The 17,368-nt window shown below is 39.2% G+C and overlaps 2 protein-coding genes across 2 annotated transcripts; both read left to right on the top strand.

The window, feature by feature from the left end:
• The first annotated feature begins 2,152 nt into the window (after positions 1–2,152).
• LOC146321293 (uncharacterized) lies at positions 2,153–11,190 on the top strand. Its single transcript, XM_084726385.1, has 4 exons — positions 2,153–2,509; positions 3,553–3,949; positions 5,257–6,218; positions 9,611–11,190. Exons 2-4 carry the CDS (start codon positions 3,562–3,564, stop codon positions 10,394–10,396), a joined length of 2,136 nt encoding a protein of 711 aa, XP_084582511.1. The 5' UTR covers positions 2,153–2,509; positions 3,553–3,561; the 3' UTR covers positions 10,397–11,190.
• Positions 11,191–11,927: 737 nt separating this feature from the next.
• Positions 11,928–16,712, top strand: LOC146321292 (uncharacterized). The gene is made up of 3 exons (XM_084726384.1): positions 11,928–12,169; positions 12,316–12,586; positions 14,511–16,712. Exons 1-3 carry the CDS (start codon positions 12,143–12,145, stop codon positions 16,019–16,021), a joined length of 1,809 nt encoding a protein of 602 aa, XP_084582510.1. The 5' UTR covers positions 11,928–12,142; the 3' UTR covers positions 16,022–16,712.
• The last annotated feature ends 656 nt before the right edge of the window (positions 16,713–17,368 follow it).

Raw genomic sequence — 17,368 nt, 5'->3', positions numbered from 1 at the left:
TAATTCTGTTCTACCAAAATTGAAAACGTGATCCTGTAATAACCTACACTTAACATTTTGACATTGATTTAACTAAGATAAACAACAAATAAATTTGTGCCCAGTTTCAAACATCTTAAGAAAATGCACTGAATGACAAATACTAATAGTGATGATGATAGTAAGTGTCTTGTGTTCATTTGTATCAAACACTGTACAGTGGTGGAAAGTAAGTACATTTGTCTTTGTTTAATGACATAATAAAGTAAATATCATCGGATCCTTGATTGTCCATAGAACAGAACAATTAATTTACATAAGATGGGTATCTAGGCATTTTTCATGATTTGTTGGACATTTCACAGACCAAACGATTCATCAGGAGAATGAACCACAGACTAGTTCAAGATAAAAATAATACCTGTAGCCAGTCAAATAATTTTGACATATGGGACAGAATAAGTCAAATTTTGTTCAGTTATTTTTTTCTTGTAGTTTGGCTTATGTAAACTGAGCTTGTTTTGGTCAAACATTATTCTTTATTTTACAGTTTTTGCTAAATTGATTACTTTGACAGGTTAAAACTGTTTTCCATCTTCCAAGTCAAAATCACTATTTACTGCAGAAAAATCTGGTTTAAGTAGGCATACAGTTTATTCCAAGCTTGTGATTAGAGCTGTGATCAATAATAATGTGCTGACATCTAGTGGTGGTAATTCAGACAGTGCTTAGCAGGTTCATCAGCTGAACCTGAAAATGCCCCTCTTTTCTGATTTTCTGACATTCACTCTGAATAACAGAAAAATTCAGCTCATACAAGCCTCGGCATGTTTTTGTTTTCCAATGCATTATTCTGAGAAGCACATTCATCAGAGTCAAAAAGTCAAATGAAGATTTTTTTGTTTTTGTACAACTGTAGTGGAACATTGTTGTTTTCCTATGTAGGCTAAATGAATCAGAGATACTTAATGTATTTAGAGACTTGATGTATTTACTAATTTTATTTGAATGTAAACATTTACAATATCAAACATACATTTGGGTTTGATTTAAAGCTCATTTTAATCTGCCTGTCTCTTTTTCAAAGAAAAATGTCAAACACCTGCTGGTCCCAACTAAATTGTGAGGATTTGCTCCCTTATTTCCTAAATTATGATTAGAACTGCAATGATGAATTGATAATCAGTTAATTGTGGACTATTAAATTAATCACCAGCTATTTTGATAACTGATTAATGATTTCATTTCAGACACGAACCACTATCACCTCCACTGTCATTAATTGTCACTGTCATTTGCTGTCAGAGCTATAAAAATACAACAGACTGAAGCTCTGCAGATTCAGGTACAGTCATTAATTCCACTTGTGTGAAATAGAAAGAAAAAAAACAAAGAAACTTGGTTCCTTTGCAACATTGTTTTTGCATCAGCACTAATTAAAGTAAGAGTTAAAATACTTAGTAGATAAGCTATTGTTAGGGGTGCATGTGTGCTACACATGAATTGTGATAGGTTAATAATTGATTAATCATTCTGGGTCATTTTTAAATAAAACAAAATAAACTTTTAAATGTGAATATTTTATGGTTTCTTTACTCGACCCTGATAGTAAGCTGAATATCTTTGAGTGGTGGACATTTGAAGATGTCATCTTGAGCTACCATCAACATTTTTCACCACATTGTGACATTTCATGAACCAAATAACTAACCGATTAACTGAGATAATAATGGAATGATTAATCAGTGATGAAAATAACCATTAGTTGCAATTTTCTACTGAATTTTCTATAACATTTTCTATTGAAGTAATCCAAAAGTAATGGAAAGTAATCAAGTTACATTACTTTCATGTTGTGAAACTTGGATTAGGTTACTGGCTACATGTTTTTAACAAGTTAGTATTTATTAGTTAGTATTTATTTCAGTTAATTAGTAACTGTATCAGAATACCGTCCGAACCCTGATCCTGAATTTATGGTCACATGGTAAGATGTGCACCATTGCCCAGAAACAGGATGTGGATCAACTTACCCACTGACTCATTTTACCCCACTTTCCCCTGTACTCTCCTGCAGTGCAAAACATGTCTTGAGTTTTGGATGTAATACCGCTCCAGGACAGCAGGGGCGCTCGAGTGTCCGCAGAAATTTCCTCTCCTTGCTTTGCTTCCTTTGTTTTCAACTCGCCTTTATCATCGGTTATGAGAGTTTGGAGCTAGCTCACCGGCTAATGGTCGATTTCATTTCGTGTAGACGAATCTATTTATTATTTTCGTTTAAATTACGTTTCTCTTTTGCTTTGGGATACAAATCAAGCAGCGAGGTTTTGAAGCTGGTGGTTCAGTTGTGAATTGTTCCACGCTGAGTTGTGGCACCATCAGTTCCCGCTGCCAGGTGAGCGACGTGAACAACGACAAGGTGTGTCAAATTATTTTACATGGAAAAGTTGTCAGTCGAGAGCTGCAGACTGTAAAAGAGAGAAGACAAGGAAGCGCCAGAACAACAGACACAGATGTAGTCCCTTGACAGGTAAGGTGAAATATATCTTTATGGCAATATTGTCTGTATTATTTATTATTGAGCATACACTTAATGTCTTAAACTTTAACTCATAACTGTTTGTTAGGGCCCGACCGATACTGGAGTTTTGGGGCCAATGTCAGTGTTGAGGCAAGGAAAATTACACATTGATTATACTGCTGTGTCAGTACTCATTGTCATAATATAAAAAAAATTATACAATTACAATACTGTACACTCACAGATATAAAGCAGATTATATAAAGAAATAAATTTAAGTTGGGATTGAACTATATCAGAAGTAAACACACTCAGATATTTTCAAATAAAGAAAAATAATTACATTAAGTTAAATAAAACAATGTCAATTTTAGGAAGTAAAAAAAAAATCTGATATCGATGTGTAACCTATATGTTAATACAGAATATAATATATAGAGCAATAGAATAAACAGACATTTTGCAGTGCCCCTCAATAGTGTTTCGAGATATAATGTGGGCAGGATATTTTACAGTTTAACACTAAATGGTTTTGTCCAAAATGACATCAGAGCACTAAAATAGTAAACTTTCAAAAAGTATCAAATATACACAGAACGCTGCCTATAAATTTAACAAATAAGTGGAATCTGTATACATCCACGAAGGAGCAATAAAGAAGCAAAGAAACAAGAAAATATTCACATTTAAGAAACTACAATTTTGACCCCCCCCCCCCCCACACACACACACACACACACACACACCCTAAAAAGTACCCAAACTGATTAATCAATGACAGTGTAATTGATAGTTGGTAATTAATTTGATAATAGATTCATAATTCATTAAGGACTGCAGCTAGAATTTGTAGTACGTTCTGTTTTTTGTTTTGTTTTAAGAAGTTGTCACATAGGCTCATATTGGACAACATATGTTCCTAGACTGATATAGCTGTGATAGACCAGTATCAGGCCAATAATACTGGTAAGTCAGGCTTTACTGGTTATGTTCCTGTAAATATAAAATACACATTGAACACCCATCCCTCTCTGTGTCTGATTCCTCCTCAGCCTGCAGTCATGTCCATTGAATACACCATCGATATCCAGCTTACAGAGTTGGGATTCCCAGACATCCTGCAGCCGCGGGATACCCCTGGTGCAGGCGCAGCGAAACAGACCTCAAATGTTGACACAGTGTGTCATAAACCCGTAAATCGCGAACGAGCCGACAAAGACACAGTACCTCCTGAGCCATCAGAGCCCACAGTGAACGATCCGACTGCTGGACCAGAAACCACAGAGCCTCCACCGGATGACACTAGAGGGAAAGACGGTGGTGAAGGAGACACTGTGCAAAAGAAGCAGCAGAATGTGGAGGATGACTCTGATGACAGTGATGTTTCAGAAGTGTATGAGGAAGAAGAGGTTGATGAGGATGAGGAGGATGAGGAAGGATTAAACAATGGTATGACTCATTCACTTTGACTCTCATAAGCATGCAGTAACGTATCGTCTACAGTCTGTATGAAACACCCTTTTTTGTGAAATTGCTGTCAATTAATGCCAGTGCAATTTTGGTGTTAGTGTCAACATAGTTGACTAAAAGATCAAAACCAACAATGTATTGATCCTACTAACAAGTATTGTCTGTGCAGTCAGATATAGCTTGTATCTCTAACATGAAATTCGGTGATCCAGTCATAGTGGACAGCTCTAAATATGTAAATTCACACCTGGCATTAGTGCGTCACATGCGTCACAGTTGACCACATGTGATCAGAGCTCACTTTTCCCACTCTGTATGCAAATAAACACTAGTGCTGTTTTGTCAGTCAAACATCCATTACTGGCCTTTCTTTTTTTACAGTTCAGCACCACACTAAACTCTTCTGTCAGCCAACATGAGGCTGAGAGTTGTTCTGTGGTCCGCTGGGATTTAAACTGAAGTCTCCCATCTCTATCTCTAACTGAACTATCAGCAGGAAACACACTTTCACTTTTGACTGAAGAAACGCATTAATGCAAGAGTCAGAAGAAGTAAAAATGTGCATCCTGCTCATAATTAACATGTTAAATCCCATCACAGTGACACAATGTTGTTTTACAAGGAAAGGGACAACTTACTGCATTGAATTCAATGCTGAAATTACAAAAAGGTATGAATGAGTAAGGATTTGCCATAACTCTTTCACAAAGTTAGTTTATCTTCTCTTCATTCAACAATTGTAAAAGTTGAGCTTGTGCACATTATCAAAAGTTGGTCATTCTTTTTGTTAATAAAAAGTTTAACATATTTTTCATATCTCAGGGATGTTTTTTTAAGCATGTCTGATAAAGTAACAAGCCTGATCTCAGCCTCTCAGCGACTCTTATGTTACCTGAAGTCACTACAATACCTGGCTGCAATGATCAGCTGCTTCAGTCTGTAATATCGTTTCGGTTTGAGACAACATGTAGTGGTCAAGTTAATGTTGGTAGAATTTTGCAAATGTCTGCTGGTTTCATCTGGCAGTTGTGGTGCCATTGTAGTAGATGCTTCACCATCTGGTGCCTGGTGGGGATCTGCACTCTGCTAAGTGATTTCTTCTAGTTTAAAATTAAAGTGGTTAACAAACGTGTGCTGATATGTCAGTCCATTTCTAATTACTCATACATTATTTATAGTATAATACTGATCTCTTTACGTTTTATTCCTGCCTGCTGAGTTTCTCTTCAGTCGTGATCTATCTCTCATCAGCTTAGACACTGCAATTTCCCTCTCTTTTTCTACAGACTCGAGTCATTCAGGTGACTACCGCTGCAGTGTCTGTGATCTCCAGCTGCCTTCAGAGTTCAAGCTTCAGGACCACATGAATCTGCACACAGGAGCACGACCGTACTGCTGCGCCGAATGTGGAAAGCGCTTCTGCCAGAATTACAACTACCGAGCCCACCTGCGCACACACGCCAAGGCCAAAGTGGATCGTCTCCAGTGTCGTGTCTGTTGGACGGTCTTTGTGTCAGAGGAAGACCTCAAAGACCACTTGTCACAAACTCACTTTGAGGACAAGTTTTATGAGTGTGACCTGTGCAAGCGCGTCTTCACTTCCCTGCAGGCGTGTGAATATCATATCAAGTCCCACAAATCTCTGCTGAATGTTGTATGTGAGGTATGTGGCTGCAAATTCTCCTCCCATAAAGCCCTTGTGCGCCACCGGAAGAAGAAGTGTCGCAGCTTTTTTAAATGCACAGACTGCACAAAGACCTTCAATAAGAAGAATGCCCTCCTGAAACACAGCTTCACCCATCTTGGCTTGTTGCCTTACACCTGTGTACGGTGCCGCTGCCACTTCCGCCTGGCAAAGCTGTACCGCCAGCACAAGTGTGAACCCCAGCGCCTTCACTGCGTGGCGTGTCTCCGGGAGTTTCTTAGCCAGGAGGACTTCCAACAGCACAAAAAGGACACAGGCTGCTGGGGTAATCAGGAGCCTAAAGGGGACGAGATCAGATGTTTGGAGTGCGGACAGAGATTTGACACTTCGGAAGAGCTGAAGAAACATGCCGGGGCTCACCAGAGGGTGCTGAAATGTGCAGAGTGTGGGAAGGGGTTCCGATCCGCCTTGCTGTTAATGTCCCACATGGGCGGTCATGCCGGCAAGTCACCCTGCCTTTGTCAGAGCTGTGGACTGGGCTTTCCTCACCAGCAGAACTATGACAGCCACCTTAAGACCTGTGGACAAACACCCCAGCCTGTGGTGAGTGTGGGGCATCATGGTGATGTGTACTGTAAGCAATGAACTACTGTGGACAGGGTCAGAAACAAAATGTATTTTAGCCAGTTGAATAAGGTCCACCTAAAAAAAAAAAGAAACAATATCAGTTTAAGTGTGCGCTATATTTAGAATATTTTCTTCACATTACTTTGCAGTAAGCCAGCCTTTTCTGATGGGATATTGTCGTTTTATAAGCCTACACTGAAATCACACAATAACACAAAATAACGGATTGAGGCAACCGGTTTCACCTATGGAGTTTAGTTGGTTTGGAGAGAGTGATATTTAGCTCATACGACGACTGTTTCCTGTCAGAAAAGGTTTTCTGACGGCAAGCTTAAGTGATGAAAGAACTGTAAATATATAGTGTGCGCTTAAAATGTTTTTCTATTTTTTTCTTTTCTTTTTTCTGGATGGATCTTTTGTTCTCTTTTCTGGATGGCTAAAATATGTGTTGCTGCTGGTCCAGTCCACAGCAGTACATTGCTTACTGGGAGCATATTGATTGGCAATACTGTGTTAATACTGTGGGTAATACACTACCGATAAGTATCTCATACTACCCTACATCTGATAACCCAAACTATCACTTTAAATACAAATAATATAATACTTAACACTACAGGCAGCCATTGTCTTAAAGAGTAACTTATTACGATGTTGAAAAGCAGTATTTCACCCTGGTTGAAATCTTTAAATTTGTTTAACCTCTGACCACACCCAGCATTAAGGGTACAGTGGGGTGTGGTCTGGAGCGTTTGTTGCAACTTGCACCAGTAGCCACAGCCAACAGTGATGTCACTGTGGCCGGGGGTTCATATCTGCAGCAAGGCAACAAGTTAAACTACTGGAGGTCAGCAAAAAAAGAGTTTTAAGGTTTACGCTTACGTTGCTCTTTAAAGAATACATTTTAGATTGATTTATCACCTTCCAGGCAGCCATTTGTTTCAGTTCATCATTTTACACATGAGCTTTGAATGACTCATCTTCACCTGAAATGAAGTTGCAGAGATAATGAAATCTTTTGAGTTAGGTAATCATTAACATAACTGTGCATGCCATAGGCTTCATTTGTTATAAGTGTTAAGTCACTGTCATGTAGTATTGAAGGTGAGAGCAGAAACTGCGGCATCCAGGATCTGTTGTTGAAAATTTCTTAAAATTATAATTACTCCTCCCTCCTCATTGGAAAATGTACTTAAATGAAAATTTAATTTCAATATAAACTGCATATTAGACTATGATGGGCTTCCAAACTAGTTGTGATGTTGCAAAATCCTGCTTGCACATACTCGTCTCAAACTAAAATGGAAACAGAGTCAGCAGATGAACATTAAAACAGTCTCTCAGGGCTGCCTGGTGCAAAATGATGCAATCCTACAGGATTTGTCAGGATCTCTTAATTAATGTCATTTGTTCTTCTACACGTCCAAAAACACACACTCACAAAGTAGTAGCAGTTTGTTCAGTGAAACCTTTTTAAGTAAAGCGGCCATCCTCCTTATAAATCCTGGCTTCCATTAGTACAGTCCAAAGGTATTCCCTCTGGAGAGTTTCTTGTCCTGTCTTGTCTGTTTATAGCTACAGATTTTAGTTTTTCTGCCTAAAAATTAATATGTGCTGCAATGACATTATTGCGCTCGTGGAATGGAAACTGAAAGCAGTCTCCGGTCATAAAACCATTGTTCAAATAACGTACAGTAGTGCCAGCTTTCAAGGTGATTTCCTTATCGTGTGTTGTATTGTTATTTTAGAGGCTGTTTCTGATAATTAACCTACTGTAGTAACCTACCGCAGCCCATCTGCTGTCAGTCATAATGTTAATTTTTATGATCCAGCTCAGCCAACCCACGAGTTTACTGCAGTGTCTGAATCACTGCCAGCGGATCATTTTAGTATCTCTGTATGCTTCTCCAACCTGACACATCTGTCATTTAAATAGTGATGTGCCACAGGCAGGTACACCTGGCTCTTAAAGGGAATGAGAGATGACGCTGTGATTAGTTTCATTCATGTTACATCCAAAACACCCCTATAATTAATTAAAAGACTAAATGCAGCCCCTTTGCACCTTGTGCCCTACTTTGTGCCCAGATTATGAAACATTTAAATAGCAAAGTGGAGTTGGACATGCCCTAAATTCCCTTGTGCCGTGCACTTTGGACCATGTCCAACATCCAAATAGGGCCCTTAGTGTCAAACTGGACTACATCATTCTGCACAGTGAAGCTCAAACATCCACCTGAAATAATAATATGCACATTTTTAGTAGAACATTTTCTCACAATAAAATGTTTAATCGAAACATTTTACATATAAAATGTTATTGATGGAATTTCTTCAGACTTGGTACAGACATCCACATGGGCTCAAGGTGAACTGATTCAATTTTTGAGGTCAAAGGTCAAGGTTAGTGTGACCTCACGTCCATCCCATCCTCGTGAATGTGATCTCTCAGGAGCAGCTGGACATCATTTTGATAATTCTCGCACAAATATCTACTCAGACTCAAAGATGATCACTGTGACCTAAAAAAAAAAAAGCTTTTGGCTATAAATCAAAAATTCATATGCGAATTATGACATTTCACACCAATGTGGTAAAATGTTAAAGTGATGATACTATCCAAAAGGTCAATGAAAATGTCACTGTGACATGTTAATGTTCAGTTCTCTCTCAGTTGTCTGTACACCTCTGTAAAAATAATCTTTAAGCGAAGACAGCATGTTTCTCACTGGAATTTATTTACTTTAATCATACTTGTCAATACAGTGATAACTTCAATTTTGTTAAAAAAAAAACATACACTAAATATCTTTTTATTAAATTCCTTGAAAGTCTTCGGTACATATGAGTCTGGACAGACACGGGTTTGAACCGCAACTTCGCATCCATGCCTCAGTAGGTTGAAGAACGTGACCATGAGGTGGGAATTCTGGTTGTAATGTTAACACAACAACGAAAAACAAACACAAAAAACTGGTGAGCTGCCCGGCCTTTTTTGTTAACAATTACCTCACTCATTGTCTCACGCCATGCTGTATGTGTTGTTGTATCACATGTCAGTGGTGCAGGTGAACAACACCAGTTAAATGATTAGCTGAGTGTGTGTCAATCATGGTACGCTCCATTATCAAGGGATATGATAAACTGGGAATATTTATGTGCTTTTATGATGGTTTACATTAATTGTCTATCACCACTGTTGTTTTATCTTCCAGGCTTAATTGGAACTAAAGTACCAATAACAAAGATTGCAAAGTAGTTCCTCAAGCTTAAGTTACAGGTGTCTCCATCTTGATGATGCTGTCATGTCGCACTTGTATTTTTGAAGAATTCATTGGATGACTTTTTTGTTCTGTTTTTCATTTTAGAGTGCTCCCAAAAAACGCCAGGCCTCGAAGAGCTCTGCACCTGAGACAAAGAAGCTCAATACAAAACCAGACTCATCGACTCCGACAAACACAGTCACTCAACCTGCTGCACAAGTGAGTGCCTCAAGTAGCCCCGCACTTGTGACAGAGGGTGTGTCTGCTGGCTCGGGTCCATCAGATGGTTTATGGAAGCTAACTCTGGACAAACAGCCGCCTCCAGGTGTTAAACTTGTCTTGTTTCTTCCTGTCTGTCCGACTCAAACCAATGGCATGACCCTCCAATCTGCAGTTTCTCAACACCTCGGAGTCGATGCTGCTGCAGGACCGCCACCAGATGTACCTCTGGATTTGGTGACTAGGTATAAACAGGAGCCAGAATGCGAAGCACCTCTGGATTTGTCTAAGAAAAGTAACTCATCTAAGTCTGCTCCGAACGATGTTCCTCCCCTGCCTTTTAAAAGTGAGTCAGAAGAATGTAAAATCTCAGGAGAAATGCAAGAATGTAAAAATGGTGTCAGCAAAGCAATTGTTAGACCAAATCCAGGAGCGATGGATTCATATCCTGAAGAGAAGAAGTTTAAAATGGATCCCATGGATCCCATGGATCTCTCCTGTCCTAACACTACATCCTCTGGACTAATAACACACATTAAGAAGGAGCCTCAGTCTCCTGGTCCTAATTTTGATGCAGGGTCATCCAGATCTGGTCAGCTGATGGAGAATGAAATCAAGATGGAGGTTGACGTGTCAAGGTCCACTTCTGCTGGTTTAGAGAAACAAACGTGATGTTTTCAGTGAGGGCAAAATAAAAAAAAGAGAATAATATTCCCTCTGTGATCACATTCCCTCCCGTGTCTAAATCTTGAAAAAGTAACACCTTCTGTTCTGCTGTACCTGTAAACACAAAAATATGGAGGTGATATTCTACAGCCAGAATTATATGCTATTTCATAATGTGTATAATATTTCTGTCTAATCACCTTCATACCCTTATATGATAAAAGCATTTTTTCTACTTTTTCCACTGTTATGAACACACTCTTGGAGAAATCCAGTGTGTTTGGCTTTTGGTTTGGGAAGATTTTTGTTTCCTCTGTAATTTAAACCAAACATTCCGAGCTGTAATGTTTGTAATGGCATTTGTTTTATTTGCATTATGGGTAATGTGTGTGTGGCGTGGGCCACTGGAGCAAACAGGTACTGTAATTATCATGTAGTCTATGCAATATTGTGCAGGATTTCTTCTTGCATCATTAAAACATATTCCTGGTTTCTACCTTTTATGCACTGGTTTTTGAGTGGGGAAATTAATTCTTTAGGTTTATTAATGTATATTAAGTTTTAATTATTAAGTGAAAACACTGGATTTCATAGTATTCAGCTGAAAACATGAAACTATGTGGATTTTGTGAATACTTGACCTTTACTACTATGTTGAATATTTCATGAATGCAACTAATGGTACTGATCAATAATATGACGTCACCTTGTGATTTACATTTGCCGAATCTTTACAGTCTGCAGGTATCTTTTGATGTTTTTCTAAAGGCAAATAAACATTTGTTCTGGATGCAAAATCAGTTAATAGGCTGCTGTCTTTTACTGTTAATTGATTGCCACGTGTGTGTGTGTGTGTGTGTGTGTGTGTGTGTACACACTCCATACGTGTGTAGGGATATTGTTGCTCTCTGGAAAATTCAGCCATACTTGCACAGATTCAGTTAAGTATTTTTTTTTTATTGAAAACTAGATTAAAATAATGAGAGCTGGTAGTTTCACTCTTTTGCATCACGAGCTGTAGCCTCTCCTCCATAAGTAGTAGTAGCAAGGTGTACCTAATAAAGTGGCCAGTGTGATTAGACAGTCTTATTGGCTACAAAAAACGTAGATGAAAGGTTTGGATATTAATTTAAATTGTGGTCAGTACTCAATAATGATTTTGAAAGTAACTAAGTAGATTACATGGTGAAATGAAGTAAAAGTACAGACTTGAAAATCTACTTATAAAAGTACAAGTGGCCTAAAAAAAAAAAAAATCGTATTTACAGTAACTTGAGTATTTGTAATTTTTTACTTCCAGCTCTGATAAATAGCACCACAGGCCTGAGGAGAAATACATTTTTGATTTCGATGTGATTAAAAACCAACAAACACACATTTCTTTTAATATTAATATAACTGAAGGTTAAAATAAATATAAGTGAAACTTAAATACAATATAATGTTTTGAAATAAAACGTATTTATATTTATATTTCGTTTGCAAATATATACATATTTTTTCAAGGATTATTATTTTTTTAGTGATGCGAAGGAAAACTACAATTCGCGTCACGTGATCAAAAAACCCGGAAATACAATGTCTGCTGGGCGGCGAGATGTTTTAACCACAGTAGAGATGTAAAAATGTAGTAAAGAGCGTGTATTTTGTTGTTGCTTTCATTGTTTTGCACCCCAGTGTCTGCCATATTGAAAGCGTTGATATAAAGCCAAGCCGTCGACCTGCCGACAGCACCAGCGTCCGCTTAAATTCATGGACAAAGACAAGAGAAGCGACGTTGTAAGTAGACTGACCCCGTTATTTAAATAAGCCCGTTTTTGGGAGGAAGCAGTGTTTTCAGATAAAGTCATGAAGCGTTTTGACTTTGGTTTATTGTTGCACCAAATGCTCTCAGATTCTGTAACTCTGCCTCGTCCCTCCTGCAGCATGCTCAGTGCTCCTGGATGGAGATGAATCAGTTCATTGGTGACCTTATCACATCTGGAAACACCTCGAAGGAGCAGACGCTGCCAGATGTGCTGAACGCGGCATGGGGCATGGCTGGTGTTGTCGGTGAGGCTCTGGGATTCAAAGGCGCTTCAGTTGAACCTCCGCAACAACCTCGACCTGCTCAGGACAAGCCAGGGGCAGAGACGGGGAGACAGATCCAGTCTGGGTCATCACAGAGGAAAGGAGTGCCAAGAGACAGGAGAGAAGGTCAGAGTTCATAATGAAGATGGTTTTAGTCATTTTCGTGCAAATATTCTTTGTATTCGTTGCAGGAGTAACAATGCCAAAATGTCAACGTACAATAATACCATGATAAAAAGTTCAGTATACAATATTTTTCACAATATATATGTAAAAAAGAAAGTGGAACAGAAATGATCATTAAACTGTATTATCAGCATTGTAATAGAGTCAAGAGTGATATAAAATTGCATAATTAATTTTGATAAACAGGGTTTGTGCAGGTGTTTTAAATCCTTGATAACACTTGAATTTTAGTGTTTTCAAGATTTGAAAAGTGCTTAGATTTTTGGATAAAGTGCTCATTAATGTTTGAAATTGCAGTTATTATTACTTGACAGAATAGTTTGCTTTTTAGTTCTTTAAAACAGTGTTTCCTTGTCCTGGTCCTCGGAGACCCCTGCATGTTTTAGGTGTTTCCCTGCTCCAACACACCTGATTCAAATCATCAGGTTGTTATCAGGCTTCTGCAGAGGCTTGATGGCGAGCTGATCGTTTGAATCAGGTGTGCTGGAGCAGGGAAACATTTAAACATGCAGGTCAGTGAGCTCTGAGGACCTGGATTGGGAAACACTGCTCTAAAAATGCTCTATGAAACCCAAAGTGATGATCTTCACTAGGAAAAAATAACTAAATATTTTAAGAGCCAGATTTGTTTTTTTCTTTTAAAGGTATAGTTAGGATCATTGAAGTAGGATTGTATGAAATACTTATCAAGTATGCTGATCAGCCAGTTCATAGAAGCAAAGAAAGGCACCAGCGTGGTCAATGACCTGCTGTGGATAGGGTCAGCAACAAAAGGTATTTTAACCACTTATAGAAGGTCCTTCTAGGGCTGGGCAATATATTGATATTATATTGTATCATAATGTGAGAAAAGGTATAGTGATAGATTTTGCATATTGTTATACTGTGATATGGCATAAGTGTTGTATTTTCCTGGTTTTAAAAGCTGCACATAGCAGAGTGATGTAATTTTCTGCACTTTGTCTATTTGCCTTTATCCACTTAGTCATTATATCCACATTACTGTTGAGTATTTATCAAAAAATCTTACTGGGTTAATATTTTGTGAAAGTGTCATCCCAATAGTCAATGTTGTTGCAATATCAAGATATTTGGTTAAAAAATGTTTTGATACTTAATCAACTACTTCCACCTCTTGGAGTTCATAACATGTCATCAGTCATGAACTACATGATCAGAAATTATCGATATAGGCTGATATGAAACTTCACTATATCATCTATATCACCCAGGCCAAGGTCCCCCTAAAAAAATCAATATCAGTTTAAGTGTATGCTGTATTATATTTATAATGTTCATTGTTTTACATAGCTGTCAGAAAACTCTGATGGAAACTACTGTTATATAAGCTAAATATTGCTTTCTCCAAATCAACCAATCTCCACTGACAAAGTGAATAATAATTTTATCTCGCAGAACACAGGAGTTGCATGTCTACCGCTGCCTTGATCTGTTTTGAAAGGGTTGTTCTGATTTACCAAAGTTACAAAATAACACAAACAAAGTAATACATTGAGGCAGCAGTGGACCAGCAACTCTTGTGTTCTACGAGGTAAAGTTACAGATTTTGTCCTTGGCATTTTGTTGGTTTGGAGAGAGGGATATTAGGCTTATTCAACAAGTTTCCCATCAGAAAAGACTGTCTGACAGCAAAGTAAAGTGGTGAGAATATTCTAAATATTGTGTAAACTTAGTCTGATATTGATTTTTTTTTTTTTACCTTTTGTTGCCGACCCTGTCCACAGTATCATGGCAGATACCGTCAGTCTGCTACGATACTGCATTTTTTTTTATTGTGACATTCAGTATATTGTTACATCCATAGAATTCATGTCATTGTACTCCATGTTTCTTTTGTGCCTAGATGTTCATTATGCCTGCACCTGCCCCGGCTGCCCTTCCTCTACTTCTCAACCTTCCTTTGAGATTTTAAAACCTAGACAATCATTGTCCTCGCCGCCACGCTCGGATGCAGTGTGCCACCACCTACCAGCCACTGAGCCAAACAGCACCACCTCTGAGGTGGAGACCAGGACATCCAGCCGGCCACAGAGAGGGGAGGCAAACAGACGCACTCAGAGCCCAGACCAGAACTCAGGCGCTCTTCCTTCCAGAGCATCCTCAGGCTCCTTGTCCCACCCCTCCGTGTTTCCCTGCTTGTGTTGCCATCACAGCCTCCAGACCTGCAGCCAGATACTGAGCCAGGAAGGCACAGACTCCCCGTTTTCTCAAACCCACGCCCACCATCATTTTCACCACCACCACTGCCCTATAGCCTCCTGCTTACCCTGCCCTCAGCTTGCACGCCCTCCTCAGCTCTCTGGACCGTTTCCCTGCTTGTCCTGCCCGCACTCCTTTCCCACCTGTACTCAGGAGTGCCACCACCAGCATAGACAAACACACACTCAGCAGCAGGAGGAAAGAGGAAGGAGCATGTTGTCTCTACATCCCTGCATGCACTGCACTGCCTCTTTCTCCAGACCATCCCAGCTGCTGCAGCACCAGCGCTCCGAGCATGCCCACAAACCATCTGGCTTCCTCTGCACAGAGTGTGGCAGGGCCTTCAACTCGCACAGCAACCTTCGCATTCACCTCAATGTGCACACCGGCGCCCGGCCCTACTCCTGCTCCGACTGCGGAAAGAGTTTCAGCCAGTCGGGGGCCCTGAAGATCCACAGGCGCATTCACACAGGTGAAAGGCCATATTCCTGTGGGTTTTGCGGCAGGGGGTTTCCACATCTGGCGGGGGTGCGGGCGCATCAGAGGACCCACACAGGAGAGAAGCCCTACCGCTGCAACCAGTGTGGGAAATGTTTCACCCAGTCAGGAGCTCTAAAGATCCACACACGCATCCACACAGGAGAGAGACCCTTCATCTGCAGCCTCTGTGGGAAAGGCTTCTCCAACCGCTCCGGTATCCGCTTCCACTACCGCACAGTCCACGGGCTGGCCCCCGAACATGCTGGAGAAGCTGGAGCTGGGGGCGCATCTCGAGGACCAGCAGGCCAGGGTTATCCACCTGGGCGTCCGAGGACTTCTCCCTCAGCCAGCGTTGGATTAAATACACCCAATAGTCCAGATAGCAACTCACGTACGGCTCCAAATCCCAGAGACTCTCCTGTTCATCCTGGCTCAGCTCTGCTTAGAGGTAATGAGAGCAGATCTCAGGCAGAGGGAACGAACAGAGAGGGGCTTCTGTACGCATGTGAAGACTGTGGCCTGAGATTTAAGGATGCCCCGTCCAGGAACAGACACCAGACTCTGATGCATTACTCCTCTGAGGGGAGAGAGGAGGAGGAGGAGGAGGAGGAGGTTCAGAGGAAGGAGCTGAGCGCAGATGACAGGGTCAGAGAGATACTAGTGGAGAGTGAATGAATATTGTTGGTATATTACGTCAAGGTGAATACAAGCACAGAAACACCAGAGTAAATGGAGTTAAAAAAGTTTTAAGTTTGCTGAGTAGCACCAACAATGATTAATTTTTAAACCTGGTTTAACTTTAAGTTGCAACTTGTTAACTAGCTTAAAATTAAGAAAGACTAACTTTTAGCCTAGTATTTATTTTAAACCTAGATTAAATTTAATTCTGTTGCACCAAACCTTTAAATCTAGTGTTAACTTTAAACTTGCACCTGAGGAGGTTTAACTTTTAAAATGGCTGCAGTTTTGTGATTGAGAAAAATAATCAAGTCTGTCAAAGAAAGTTAAGGGACAAACTCAAACCAATTGAGTTTTATTATTTGTCTTATTTCTTTCACTCCAGTTGATAATCCAGACAAAAACCTTTTCCAAGCCATCATGAGTAGGCTAACTAGTTTAGCTGACTTTTTTAGCTAGCTAGCAAACAATATGACTTTTTTTTTTTGTTTTTAACAAGCTAGAAAACAATGGAAACTTTTACTAGCTTTTCAGCTCGCTAGCAAACAATAATAAAAAAAAATAAGAATAAAACTATAATGTTTTGTTATGGAATACAAAGCAGCCAAAAGATAAAAGTCCCCCTGCCCCCCTTTTATACTTAGTAGGTCCAGAAATTTCAATTTATTTATTTTAATTTGGATGGGCAAGAGTTTTCATATTAATTAAACTTAAACTTTTTTATTTCAATTCACATAATTTAACTTGGATTAATTATTAATTATAAGACAGAGCTCTGCTTAATTTTAGATCTGGACTCACCCATTTTAAATCTAAACTCTGAATAGAATTAAGCCTAGATTAAATTAATATTTGTTGGTGCAGCCCAGTCAAAGTGTTCAAATTATTTGTGTGAAATATATTCTGTTATAAAGTATTCTCAGTCTTTTCAATTTGAAAATCTTTGATATTGCACTACTTCTTTGAGTTATTATATATACCTAAATGAAGTTTTACAAATCAATTACAGATTTGTAACACCTTAAAGGATTTCAAGGTGAGACTCTGTACATCTTACATTCAGACACTCAGTCATGTTGTTTTCATAATATTAGATTTTTGAATTAATGATTCTGTAAAAGTTCATGCCTCAGATTGGTTGACATTTTTCTACTGAGGTATCCAGTTGCCTGTTTGCGCAGATTAATCACTGCCACAGGGTTCAAGTCCACCTTAAAATAACTATAAACACCTTGCTGCTGCAGTCACACACCAGGCCAACTCCTAAAGCATTTTTCTTAACACAGTTTTATTGTGCCTTATTGAGCAGTGTAAAAAGTTAGCAAAATTCATCGCTAAAAACAA

Source organism: Lutjanus erythropterus, chromosome 9 (assembly GCF_056507025.1).
Source record: "Lutjanus erythropterus isolate fLutEry1 chromosome 9, fLutEry1.hap2, whole genome shotgun sequence".
NCBI classification, from domain to species: domain Eukaryota; kingdom Metazoa; phylum Chordata; class Actinopteri; order Lutjaniformes; family Lutjanidae; genus Lutjanus; species Lutjanus erythropterus.
The sequence above is the reverse complement of the archived record's forward strand: the minus strand, read 5'-3'. Positions and strand labels throughout refer to the sequence as shown.